Source organism: Melanotaenia boesemani, chromosome 5 (assembly GCF_017639745.1).
Source record: "Melanotaenia boesemani isolate fMelBoe1 chromosome 5, fMelBoe1.pri, whole genome shotgun sequence".
In the NCBI taxonomy this organism is placed as follows: domain Eukaryota; kingdom Metazoa; phylum Chordata; class Actinopteri; order Atheriniformes; family Melanotaeniidae; genus Melanotaenia; species Melanotaenia boesemani.
The window spans coordinates 24,436,285-24,450,560 of record NC_055686.1 but is presented as its reverse complement, the minus strand read 5'-3'; the positions used below and the strand labels follow the sequence as shown (position 1 = coordinate 24,450,560).

Genomic DNA, 14,276 nt, shown 5'->3' with positions numbered 1-14,276 from the left:
GCCACTTCATACAATGTGTGAACATTATGTCTGCAAAGGATAATTCTTATAAAGTTAAGCAGAACAAATAAGAGATGTCAGGTTTTCAAAAGTAAAACTGTTCATATCATTTTACTCCATCATATTTTTAAATTATGTTTTACCTTAGCAAAAAGTCAAAACTGGAAAAATAAAAGATAAACTGAAAAGAAATCTGGATATCAGAACATTACTTTCTCTTTCTATGTTCATAAAGCCTTGGTTTTATTAATTATTATTTTATAATAATAATGTTTGTGGTAATGTTGTAATGCAGTGGTAATCACCTTGGGTTCAGTAAATCAGTTGAAGTTTGAGCGACATCTTGTGGTTTGAAGTTATCACGCTTGTTTTGCACCTTATTATCTGGTGGTATTTTTCTGCTTTGGTACTTTAAGGCTGTGGTTTGCATGCGGGCAGGAACCCTTGTTTCATTGTTTGTTTGTTTTCTCAGCATTTGTGAAATAATTATCTTTCAATGGTCCATTTAAACTTCCATGTTGGGTGTGTATTAAACACCTATTGCAAATATGAGGAAGTCTTAGGGGGTAAACAATGATTCAGAAATGAAAGTAATTTATAGAGTTTCAGAGATTACCTTTAACTGAGCAGCAGTGTGGCATATGTTTTCCTCGGGTTCAGGTTTTGAATAAAAATGGAGGAATACCAACATCCATTATTCTTTGAGGCAAAGGGACTAACAGACAAAGAGAAGGAGAGAATCAGGAGATACTTCCAAAAGAAACGGAGTTCTGGAGGAGGAGAATGTGGATTTATTGAAAAGGTTGGAGATACAACTTATCGAATAAACTTTAAAGAGAAAGAAGGTAAGAAATTCCACCATCAGCTTAAAAGAAATATGAATACCTGTTTCACCTGGAATAACTTTTCTTTTCTTAATGACGTGTTTAGATCAAGAAAGGGTTTTAGTGAGAGAAAAACACACTATCTGCCTTCCCAGTGGAGAATTACAGCTGACTGTCAGTGCAACCAGTTCTGTTCAACACAAAGATCAGTTGCCCACCAGTCACGCACAGGTGGGTTCATCCTTCAACAAATCTATATCTATCTGTGCTGGATGATTCAACTTTACTTGCTACACTCACACAACCTGTTGAAGCATGAAACTGTGTGTGTGTGTGTGTGTTCCAGTTTAATAACAGATATAGTTTAAAATTACACTCAACACTAATTATAGAACGGCCACAGAGAAACAACATCCTTTTGCTTCATCTTTTCATAGTAAAACACAGCATTGTATCATTTTCTTAGAAGAGTGTTGAAACGTCTTATTTGGATCTTTAATTGTTTATGAGCAGGACAAGTGGCATAATGCAAGCACTTATTTTTACAAAAGCAAACAGGGAAAGAAAAAGAAAGTCTGACTCAAACGCTAGCCAAACAGGTTTTGTAAAATTTCAACAATGAAACAACAGTAACCTAAAGTTTACATCATTCTGATAGTTTCTCTTTAGGAACTTTGTTCTCCTTTTTTCTTTTTAGAAAGGAAAAGTAAAAAGTCTTGAGAAGATTTTCAAAATGGACATCTTCCTCATGTACTACCTGAGAGACAATCCTATAGCATTCAAAATATTACTAGACTATCAACTGCAGTTGGTCTATTGTGTATGTTTTACAAATTTGACTGTTATTAAAGCATAGACTCATAATTCTCTGTATTGTTTCTTTTTTTTAGACATTTACAAAAGGAAAAAAAAAAAGTCTTGAGAGGAATTTCAAAATGGACATCTTCCTCATGTACTACATGAGAGACAACCCTAAAGCATCCAAAATATTACACCAGAAGCTCTCCTCAATTGGCTGCACGCTGGAGTTAGATTTTGATGAAGAAAAGGCTGTGGTGAGGGGAGATATTGAGAAGGGACCTGGTGGAGCTTTTGGTGGTGCTGCAGAGAAATGGGAGCAACAGGTGGATCAGATCTTCATCTGTTTAACTAAGACCTACGTCTGTCAACATGTATTTGAAACAAAGAAAATTAAAAAGATGCTGCAGGACCGCTCCGTTCTGACTGATGACATGAAAGTGTACACAGAGAGCGGTTATGCTGTGGTGGTGGGAGAGGCTGAAGACGTAAAGAAGAAAATTGCAATCTTAGAAAAGAGTCTTCCAGCCTGCATCAAGCTGCCAGTGGTAGAGAACCAGTTTAAACTGGTGGAAGAAGAGTTCAATGGAGAAATGGCTACACTTTATCCAGAGGTCAAAATCACTAGAGACACTGCTATGATCATCTTGGAGGGTCCTGATCAGAAAGTGCAGTCAGGAGCTGCAAAACTTGATGAACTGGTCAAAAAGATAAAAGAAAAGAAAGTTCAGCTTCCTTCAGAATTATTAACCTTTATTAGAACCAGCGACGCCATCACCAAGTACCAGCTTCGCTTCCAGCAGAGCCTCAGAAATCCTGTTTCCCTGGAGGTGACATCAGACCTGGTCCTGTCCAGTCTGTCCTCTGTATCCCTGGAGGAGGCCGCAGCAGCAGTGCTGAGAGATCTGAGTGTGGCTGATGTAGAGCTGCAGGGTGCTGCAGGTGCAGCTGACCAGGACACAATGACGAAGAGTGGCTTATGTTTTCGTTCAACAATCCAATCCACAATAATTTTTTTAAGGTGTTTCTGTAATAATTTTTACAATGTCGCCAGGAGTCTGTATCAGGCTCAGTGCTGCCCATGGAGACACAGAGCAAGGAAGCTCTGAAGTCATCTTTTGGTCCAGGATAATGAAACATGTCACTGTTAAAGCCTGATATTTTTAAGGAAAGCATGAAAATGCCACTTCAGAGGTTGAAAATGAAAATAATCTGATCATTTATGTTTTCTTTGATATTATTGTTGGTTGAGATAACAGATGGGTTACATTCAGAAGCACTGTAATATATTACTTTGAGTTTAAAAACAGAACATAACATTAACTTTGTTGCTTTGCATTTTTTATTGTGCAAAAATGCTCATTCCAAAATATCATTCCAATGTTACTATCTGAAATCAAACATTGTCATTTTAAACTAAAAGAAAATTACTGTGTTTTCAGCTGTACTTCAAAAAATAAAAGAAAATGCTTTAAAGATTTAATAAAATGCTCATGATGAAACGACTTTGATGTTTGTTTTTGTTTAAATAAAATCATGATGTGGTCACTAGTCCTGTTCTCATTTTCACTCTTCAGTTTTAGAAACTGCTGTATTTCCATCTAAATCAGAGATAAATGCTGAATTTCTACTTAAAGGTCCCATATTATACATTTTTTCAACAATTTCTTATGGGTGTCAGAGGTCCAACAACATTGTTTTCAATGTGTATTACCCTAAATTCAGCCTTTGTTCTTAATTTCAGCCGTTCCAAATGTGGTTCTAGTGATCTCCACTGAGAACGGGCTGTTTCCGTGTCTGAACCTTTAAATGTTCATGAGCAGTGCCTGTCCATGCCTCTCTCTGGGACAGGATCTGCCTTTCGCTGGTGCCCACTCAGTGATTTTAGAGGGCAAGCTCAGCTAGCCGGGCGGCGAGTCATATGGGACCTTATGTCTGTGTAAAACATTTTGCATCCTTGTAGTGGAACAGATGTGCTTGTGGTGGTGTCTCTCATTTCTTCTCCATAGCTGTAACTGTGTTACCATCGCACCAGACTCTGCACCGGACACACCTGCAACTGCTAATCGCCGCCGATCACCTTCTCCTGAATACTAATGACTCACACCTGCAAGCAATCCCTAGCCAGGACTCATAAACCCCAGGTCTCCAGTCAGTCTCCGTTCATGATACCTGAACTCTACCTTCTTCCCTTCCCCGGTCCCGACTGACCCTGCTGTTCCAGTGGATGTTACCAAGCTGTGGATTCGTAAGATACCTTCTCCCACCAAGATCCCTGTTCTTAATAAACCTGTTAACTCTGTTCTGTCTCTGAGAGGTCCTTCATAACAAACTGCAGCTGTAAAAAAGCTGATGCTATACTCACTGATTTTTCTTACACTCTATGTGAGCTAATGAGCCTCTGCAGATCTTCAGGATGATATCACTTATGAATGACTCTTTTTATTGAATGATGGGACCAAGTTGCAGATGTGAGCCGTTAATTTTGAGCCATCTATTTTATATAAAAATTTTCCACGCTGCCTTTATCACACGTGTGTGCTGTCACAGGAGTCTGATGCCCAAAATGCTCCAGTTATGTATCGCATCTATAGACCGAAAGTATTGTTCGGAAACAAATACTGAGAGTTCTAGCCAAAACATTTACTAAAATATCCACTGATATTGCTCAGGTTTCTTCTTCTTATATATATATATATATAAAATCTTGTATAGTAGATTTTATATAGGTACATATTTTAATCATTTATTGTTTATACATGGCTGAACTTCTAGAAACTGGTGCCAGATTGTGATGCTCTTCCAACAATGGGTTCAGCATAACACTTTGTACTACATGACCGATTTCATGAGGACAACACCAATGATGCCCGAGAGATTAACATCAAATGAAAATAGACTTGTCCTCTGAAGAGGCCCCAAAAGAAGGCTTCATTCAGCTTTTGGTTTCTTACTGTTACCTTTTGGCTGATTCTAGTGCTTGCCACACCAGACGTGTGGGAATGATTGCAGGATTTTTATACTCAGGGTAAAGTCTCCATTTCTTGGGGAAGTAAATGTAGATTTCTGTCAGATTGTAAATAAAGAGTTAAGTAAACTTTATTTTTCTATTTTCTATGTTGCAGTATACACTTTCCATTGTAACAAAGGAGAGGTTTGTTTACCAGGAAGTTAGCAGAAATGAAAAGGTCAAACAAAGAAGACATTAGCTGGGCTAGAAATATCTGTTATTTGTCAACGTTCTATTAATCTTGATGGTAACTGATTCACTATAAGATAAAATTTTTCCCACCACTGTCATTTCTTTTTTAGATGCACATACCTTTGATCAGCTAGTCATGCTGCCTTCTTCTAATGGAGCGTTTTACAATAGAAAGGTATGACAAAAAAACTCTACAGACTACTAGTAGTTTCTTTTCTAGTGGCTAATGAATTTTTTTCTTTCTTCTTTCTCCATTGTTATGCAGTTTCTTTTTGTTTTAATATGGAAGAATTGATTTTTCGTGTAAAGCACTTTGTGTTGCCCAAGCATGAAAAGTGCTTTATAAATAAAGTTTGATTTGATTTGATTTCTTGAGTTTGGTTCTCGTTCTGTTTTGTGGATTTGTTTGCTGTTTTTTGTTCATTTGTGCAATATAAGATTTATGTTGAAATATTAAACAAAAGTAAGGTTTTTTTTATCAGAATAAATGCACAAAATGAGGCAAATATAAGGTTTCTCATAAAAATGCTGAACACAAAAGAGTTTAAAAAAAACTATTCATTAATTTTTGAGAAGTTTGAGAATGTGATGTAGTGTAAAAGCACTTTGAGCAGTCAGCTATAAAAGAACTGTCCATTTACTGATATACTCTAGTACTAATATTGCTTCTGGAAGTAGCAGTAAATTTACTATTGTGCAAGTAGTGTTCAAACCAGAATTTTTCTTTTTACCTATTTTGGAAACAGCATTAAAAAGGTAGGAGAGGTTAAAAAACAACAACAAAAAAAAAAACACATGGATACCTCAATATTTATTTTATTTCAAATAGTGCCACAATGAAAAAAACACCATTGAGTTAACAAGCAAAAGCTTGAACAATAAAGGACAAAAACTTAATAAAAAATAAAACTTAACGACACAAGAATGTTAGATTATTTTTGTATTTTATATAATTGAGAACTGAATGGCTCCCTGTTTATACCATGATGAAAACTAAAGGTAAGTTGATGTTTTTCACGGATGCAGCACAGCTATAAATGGAAAAATAAATTAGTTTTAATAAACATTAATGTACTTTTTCATCTGAATCATTTTCAGAAGTAATTTTTTTCCACCACGCTATTATACATAAGGTGCTGGGGTTAACGACATCAGGCTAATTAAAATGAATATGGTTTGAATGGTTTTCACTTTCTTGTGGTGTAATGTATTTAAAATTTGAACTAAATATAAACATTTGACATTGAATACAGTGAAAACTAAACTGCAATGAGCAGAATCCAGCTATGAAAACTAAACTAAAGAAAACAAAAATAAAAGAACTTGACAAATACGAAACTCTAACTGGTCATGTCATGTGGGCATTAGTAAAAATACATACCATACAGCTAAAGATCTTAAGGATTACAATTCAAGTACACATACTAGGTCTATCATATGCAGTTATCAATATTTTCCTTATTAAAATCTGCTGAATGTACCAGAAACATTCAAAGTGGTATTATTGAAAAGTGTGTTGTTCATATGAGAAGGACAGGAGACAATATGCCTGATTTATCAGTGAACTTAAAGTTATTATAGCATGATCAAGACAGTTAGACGAGGTTAAAATACTAAGTCGGCCAATTTATCGATTCATTTCATTCTGAAAAATCTTCTATGTAGTTCCAGAATGGGATTTATTTTGAAAATGTTTTGTTTCTTCCTGCCCTATGGCGGAGGTGACCTGAGAGTGCAGCCTATGCCAGAGCTGACTCTACAGTGGAGCTCTGCAGCCAGACTGAGAAAGAAAAAGGGGAAAACAAATGAATGACAGTTATGTCAAATATCTATACATCGAACATACAGAGAAATGGAAATATGATCTTTCCTGCTCATCAGAGCCTTTGCTGCAGCATGTTGTATCAGATAGACCAGGGGTATTTAATTTGGCTCACTTGCAATAATTCAGTCTTAATCATAGAGATCTAAAGTTAATTACTTGTATACTTGTATATTACATCTTGTTTTTATTTTTATTATTATTTATTTATTTTTGTGGACGTTTCTCCGAGTTGCTGCGAATTAATAGTGTTATTGCGACATCTAGTGGTATAAAATGGTATCACAGGAGGTTATGAGTTGCGGTTCAGTCGTGCGCCTTGTTGTTTCTTTGGTTCAGAGTTATTGTTGTAAAATCAAAACACATGGAACAAGTCTAACTCCAGTCTAAATACTAATACCCTTATGATCTGTCCGTACAGGACACACGATGGCATCATAATTACAAAACCAGCAACAGGGTTCACGGCACTTACACGGAAACACACACGTGATTTCTTTCATTCCCAGCTCCATATTTACATGAAGGGGTGTGACATCGTTTAATCAGGATAAGTGAAAACAAGACGGAAAGGAACTCGGAACACACCCAGTTGACCCAGTTAAAAATAGAACCTGCATGACAAAACCAAACATGGCAACGAAATGAAAAACACTTTATTTATCCATGAGAAGCCACAGAAGAGTTACTTGTGTCTTTTCACATGAATCATAAATGACTAATTAGCACATTAGCGTCAGTTTGCATGATTGCATCATTCTTATGAACCTACCGGCTTGTAAAGGAAAGTGAAACTAAATCTAAACATCGTTTTAGCCAAGGAGGAAATAATAAGTAGGCTACTGCTTAAAAAGCCTCTTTAAAGTTTAGAATTGCAGGTAAAATGGATGAAAAATAGGAAAAGTTGTTCTCTGAGTCACGAATCATGTTCAGGGAAGAGTTTTAGTTGCAGCTGATAGAGGCAAGACTGAATGAACTCAGCTTGGTAAGTAAACAAAGCTAAAAGTTGCATGTTAGCAGCACCATGAGGTTATACTTGGACCCTAAGCTTTCAACTAGATGTTCGTGGCAGCACATGCTTACAATGTTATTTTGATGTTAACTTCAAATATACACTGTTGTGTTTCATGCTTGTCATCGTGCCATTTGGGGAATAAAAAAGCAATGTTGCATTTGTTTCCTATATAAAGCTTCGGCCAGCAGGTGGTGTTGATGTAAAAGTGAAGTGATCTTCAAATCATTTTTATTTGGATGCACCTGGCAATATGTATTACAGCTCATTCAAATGAGCTAAACTAAGCCCTAAACTACTGGTTACATCAGTAACTTAGTGTGTCAGATTTTATAGATTCTCCTTTTAGGCAAAGGAATAGTTCTCACATAGGATTTTCTAATGATCCCAGGTTATTCTCAGACAATGAGTAGAACCCATTTGCTTCACAGTCTCACATCCACACACGAGCCATCCAGCAGTCAGCAACAGGTTAGTAAAGTAATGTTAACCTTTAAACAACTTTTGCTTGTTTGAAGCTGTCTAATAATAGCAAAGATGGTCTGTTTGGATTTAGTTAAAGTCACAGTAAAAATTTTTCTGGTTTCTCTTCTAGGATAAATGCCATATCACAGATAAGAGTTTATACGTGTACTGAGTACTCACTGCCAAGAATTTGAAATCCTCAAAGCAAACAATCACCTTGAAGGGTCCCGATAAAGAGGTGCTGCTGGTAGCTGGAAAACTTCCCAAACTGATACAAGAAATGTCAGTTAAGAGAGTTAAGCTTCCTGAAGATTTGATAATCTTCGTGAAAACCAGCCGTGCCATCTCCAAGTTCCAGACTCACTTTGACCTGAATTTAAGAAGTCCTGTTTTCATAGAGGTGGGGTCGGACCTGGTTCTGTTCAGTCTGTGCTCTCGTGACCTGGATGAGGCTCTGACAGTAGTGCTGAGGGATTTGAGTGTGGAGATAGTGAAGCTGCAAGGCCCTGCAGCAGTACCTCCAGATGCAGACAAAATAAAAGAAATCCTCAAGAAAGCAAAAAGTGAGGTAAACCATTTGGAGCTCAAAGTAGACATGAGCCTCATTCAAGGACCCAGTGCAACCACGGTCACCAAAGTACGACTGGTCGGCTATACTGAACATGTGAACAAGCTCAAAGACCTCCTGAATGACTACCTGCTGAATGAGGTTTCAGATAAAGAAGTGTTGAGCCTGCTGGGTCCCGAAGTGGTTGCCTGCTTTGATAAAATCTTAGACATGATTGGCATGAAGCAGACTACTGTGACTTTAAAAGCTTCAAATCTTCCTTATCCATCTGTGGCTATATCTGGTCCCCGTCGTCGGGTTCGGGAGACCCGTAACAGCCTCTCATCTGCTCTAGCCAGTCTGATATCAGACACTTTGGTACTGGATGGAGCAGGAGCTCTGCTCTACTTCCAGGGAGATGGTAAAGTAAGCAAAGAACTAATTGAGACTTCCTGTCAAGTCCTCATCAGGGAAAAGCAAGGTTAGTACTACATTTTGACATACTCTACCCAACTGCTGGAATCAACACAAGAAGTAAAAAGTCTGTTGTTGAACTTGGTAAGTTCTAATATTAGCATCATCTGGCTGTTCTTCATTATCTTTTTTGTTTAGATCAGTTTGCAGTATCGTTACCTCGACTGTCTATCCGTTCAAGCCTAAGCATCTGCTCCAGTTCCCCAAGTCAGAAGTCTGCTTTCCTGGTCCTGGGTCTTCACAGAAAGAATGTTGGTGATGCCATGGCAAAGATGAAGGATCTGTACCAGGCTCACTGCTCCACAAAAACCCTCAAAATGGAGGACCTGGCAGACCTTAACCAGGATGACATGAAGAATTTAAGGAAGCTAGCAGAGACCCAGGGTCTGTTTGTGCAGGAGGACAAGCTCGACCATGGTGGCTTGATTGTGAGCGGGTTAACAGCTGGGGTCAACCAGGTGGTGCAGATGCTCGACACCATCACTCCTCTTAGGAGGGAAATGAGAGTCAAGGAGGAGGAGAATATGTACCCACTTGTGGCCTGGTGCATCTTGGGAAATAAAGGCAGCTGGGAAAGACTCCCCAAAACAGAAAATTACAACCTGGAAAACCATAATGTAATGAAAGGCATAGTGGACGCTTGGGGAATCACGTGGTATGTGGATTTACAGAAAATGGAGGCCAAAAAACAATTAACTGGTCAGAAAGCAAAGCTGAAACGACTTCAGAATTTACCAGGTAAGAGAAGAATTGGTGTTAAAAACAGGATGTTTTACTTGATTTAATTAGTTGCTTCTGCTTGTTAAGGTATAACAGCATTCTTCATACAGTTTGCTTTGTTGTTCCTTAAGGCTTCAGGGAAACTCACAGACAGCCACAGTCACAATATTTGACTTTCACCAGTAGGTTTGCATGTATGAAGCCACACATGAGGTCAGATTTTCTTACAACAGCAAGTCAGACAGGTGTGAGAGCGACTACCAAACAATGTTGTGCTTTATAGTAAAGAATCCAATAAAATAAATTAGTTTCAACCTCAGCCTTCACTGGGATAATGCCACAGGTTTTACAGCACTGTAAAGTAAAACTACACCAGACTATAATCTTGGGTATGCGTACCATGACCTATGATGTGTTATCCGTGCTGCAAGTGGTGCACAAAGCTTAAGTTTTTATGACATATCAAGGTTATTATTTTATGGGATTATTGAGGAGAAAGAAAGATACAGGGTGGCCAGTCAAAACTGAATTTGAGAGAATGTTAGAAAATGGATTTCTATTTTCTTCAAAATGGAAATTGGTCAGGGATTTACTTAATTTACTGAAGAAAAAAAAATGTAATGCACATGCCTTTTGTGAACTTCCCTGAACATTTTCTTTGTCTAATTTTCTCATTAATTTGCAAAAAAAAAAAAAAAAAAAAAAAAAAATGTTTTCCAGATTTCAGCTTCCCTCTTTACTGGGATAATATGGAAACTTCTGAAAATCTGAAAGATGTTGTACTGGAGCCCTCCTCTGAAGAGTACAAGAGTGTGCATACAGACTTCTTTAAGACTGTAAATAGGACTGTTGTGAAGGTGGGTGTCACTGCTTTTTGATTTTGTTTTTAAAAAAATTACCATTACTGTGTTATATTTATGCAAAATACATAATCTCACAGGACACAATCTAATACAATTTTCTAGCAAAACCTTTCTGAGAGTACTAATTCTGTATTATTTTTCTCTTGTGTATCATTCCTCAAAAACTTATTCATATCCCTTAAACTTTGGCACATTACAGCCACAAACTCAAATGAATTTAGTTGGAGCATAACCTTGATTCTTCTTAGCAGAATAGCTCAAGTGCAGTCAGATTGGATGGAGAGTGTCTGTGAACAGCAACTCTTGCCACAAATCCATCCACGGCCTTGCACCTCTTTATCTATGTGACATGCTGACCCCTCACCAGCCCAATAGAGCCCTGCTCTCCTCCAAACAACACCTGCTGGTAGTCCCATGGTCTAGGTGCAAACAGTGGGGTGATCGTGCCTTTACAGTAGCAGGGCTGAAACTTCAGAATTCCCAGCCCCTGAAGTGCACTCCATCATGGAGCTGCCCTGTTTAAGGCCAGACTGAAAACCTATTTTTTCAGATCAACCTTTGACACATGATAGTGGTGTCACTTGAGAAACTTGTAATATTTTTAATTTAGTGTACTATGTTTTTATTCTTGTTTTTATCTCTGTCCAGCACTTTGATCAACTCGGGTTATTGTAAAGTCGGTCTTTCTGTCTGTCTGATGATTTCTGTCACACATAGCTTTTTTGCATTTAGGCCAAAAGGTTCTTTGGTCTCATCTGACCAGGTCACATTATTCCACATTTGCTCTGTCCCCTGCACTGTAAACAGGACATATGGCTCTCTTTCACCCAACTTGCCACTCTTCCATAAAGTCACATTTTAAGGGGTACACAACTAATGTGGATAGCTGTGGATCTCTGCTGCTCCTCCAGAGCTACCATGAGCTTCTTGGCTGTTTTGCTGATTATTACCTGCCTTGTCCAGCCTGCCAGTTTAGGTGGACGTTCTTGTCTTGGAAGGTTTGCATTTGTACCATACTTTTTCCATTTTTGGATGATGAATTGAACAGCGCTCTGTTAGAAGTTCAAAGTTTAGGGTATCCTTTTTTTTTTCATAACCTAACCCTGCTTTGAACTTCTCAAAAACTTTATTCCTAATCTGTCTGGTGTATTCTTTGGTCTCCATGATGCTGTTAATTCACTGATTTTCTCTAGCAAACCTCTAAAACCTCCACAGAACAGCTGTGTTTATCCCACTGATTTGTCAGTCATTTTATTCCTTACTTCTAGATCGAGCGCTTGCAAAATGTTCATCTGCGTCGAGTCTATGAGCTGCAGAAAAAGCACCTTTCTGAAAAAAACAAATGCGATGGGGGAGCAGGTGAAAGGCTTCTGTATCACGGGACAAGCCAGGACAGCTGTGAATCCATTAAGAAAAAAGGCTTCAACAGGAGTTTTTCTGGGAAAAATGGTAATACATGTTTGATCTAATAAATTGTAACATAGCTTGATTTTCTTATTCGTTTTAGAAGTGAGCAGTAATGTACATTTATCTAGGCTGTCGCAATAATGTCACTTTTGCTCAGTTTTGTATCTTTTGTAATAAATTTGAATGTTGTTAGACATTTTTGTCGAGAAAGTGTGACTTAAGAGAAGTGTGTACCACTTTAAAACAAAAATTCATTCAGAGGTCCTTGTGTATATTTCCCAAAATGCCAACATTTCATTTTACCATTTCCAGCAACTTCATTTGGTCAGGGAACCTACTTTGCTGTATACGCCATCTACTCAGCCAGTCCCACCTACTCAAAACCAGCTGCAGACGGTACTCAAGCCATGTTTGTTGCCCGGGTTCTGACTGGTGTCTACACTCTGGGCCGCAGCGACATGAAGATGCCTCCACTTCGGAACAGCGTGCAGCCACACGATCGTTACGACAGCCTGGTGAACGCAATAGATCATCCCAGCATGTTTGTTGTGTTCCACGACGACCAAGCCTGTCCAGACTATCTCATCACATTTCGTTAGTTATCCATTATGATGAACTTTTTTTTTCATGTTCTAAAAAGTAAATAAATCTTGCATTATCTTTGCATTAGAAAAGTAATCTTGTTTTAAAAAAAAAAATAATCAAACTTTTCTTAATAAGATAAGCCAACTAATTTTGAGCAAATACAAACCAGTACCAAAGCTATAAAAATGTGCAAAAAAATCCCAGTGTGGGAACAATATTTGCTTTTTTTTCTAAAAAAAAAAGAACTGACTTTATGCACTTTTTTTTTTAATTGAAATTATTTGATATGTGAGAGAAAACGATAAAACAATAAACATTATTTAGTCACAGTTTATCTTTGAGAGGCGAAGATGTGAAATGGTGTGCTTTTTACAACTGATCTGATGCAGCTTTGTGTACCAATCAAATAATACTTTAGAGAACAATATGTCACATCACAGGTTCTAAGGCTGTAATAAACACTCTGGCTTTGCAGTCTGGCAGCCTTTGGTCTTTGGGACAAATGAAAGTGAGTTTTTTAATAAAGTGCAATAATTAACTGGTATTAAAGGTGGTTGGTATAAATAAATAAAATGTTTAAAAACTGTTGTGGATGTTTTATGTTTTAATTTATAAAGCTTTTCTACTTTTTATTAATCCCAGATTGAGGTGTATATTTTTTTAATTAACTTAGTCGAGACAATGAGTTTGATAAGTGGGTTTTCATTACTTGTAATAAGATAAATTGTTTAATTTTGAGAATTGTCTAGTTCTAAGAAAAGTTAAAAATACACGCTTATACATATGAAGAAGTTTGGTCTTCATTTACAAAAGTTGTATAGGTGGCACAGATTCTGAAGCTCATCATAGCTTAAATTATATCCTAGCGTCATGTGTTTTGATTGTAGTACACTGCTCTCTAGTGTACATATGCGTAAAAAGCTTAAGCCAATTCTCCAATTGTGATCAATAAGTATATATTATCAAATATTTCATTAATTCTGTGAGAAAATGTATAGGTTTTTTTTTTTTTTTTTTTTTTTTTTTTTTTTGCCAATTCATAAAACTCTTAGGAAGGCAATTTAAAAAATATTCCAAATTAATCCAATACGTCCAGGGAGATGGTAAAAACAGCAAGGTTGATAGGTTGTCCTGTCATGAGCAAGGAGCAGATCCATCAGCAGCACCAGACCTAGTTTTTCCATTAACAGGCCTCGCTTTAACACTGTTGGAAACATCGCAGATAATGGGATAAACCTAAAGATCAAGATCGGCAGTTTAGAAAATGAGCAGGTTTTATTCCTATTTATTTCTATTTCCAGTCATTTAGAAAAAAAGTGGTGCAAAACTTCTTTTCATATCCCTTCATAATGTTTCCACAGGTCAATGTCTTGGTTGTCCCCATGCTCAAAAAGCAGCTGACTTCTACAAATATCGGTGCATCTCTGCTGAGCAAAGGAGGTAATACAGTCAAATCAAAGTTTGACTCGGTGGTGGCGAATCGTACCCTCGCCCCTGGTGGTGTTCTGCAGGTTGACGGGCCTCCATCTCTGGGCTGCTCCAAGATCTTCTTCATAG

General features: G+C 37.4%; 2 protein-coding genes across 2 annotated transcripts; both read left to right on the top strand.

Annotated features, from left to right (window-relative positions):
• The first annotated feature begins 600 nt into the window (after nt 1-600).
• LOC121639630 lies at nt 601-3,118 on the top strand. The gene is made up of 3 exons (XM_041984972.1): nt 601-845; nt 931-1,055; nt 1,715-3,118. Exons 1-3 carry the CDS (start codon nt 674-676, stop codon nt 2,729-2,731), a joined length of 1,314 nt encoding a protein of 437 aa, XP_041840906.1. The 5' UTR covers nt 601-673; the 3' UTR covers nt 2,732-3,118.
• Nucleotides 3,119-7,252: 4,134 nt separating this feature from the next.
• LOC121639628 (protein mono-ADP-ribosyltransferase PARP14-like) lies at nt 7,253-12,948 on the top strand. The gene is made up of 7 exons (XM_041984970.1): nt 7,253-7,631; nt 8,050-8,129; nt 8,254-9,151; nt 9,283-9,882; nt 10,585-10,721; nt 11,996-12,176; nt 12,447-12,948. The coding sequence occupies exons 3-7, from the start codon at nt 8,404-8,406 to the stop codon at nt 12,731-12,733; spliced, it is 1,953 nt and encodes a 650-aa protein (XP_041840904.1). The 5' UTR covers nt 7,253-7,631; nt 8,050-8,129; nt 8,254-8,403; the 3' UTR covers nt 12,734-12,948.
• The last annotated feature ends 1,328 nt before the right edge of the window (nt 12,949-14,276 follow it).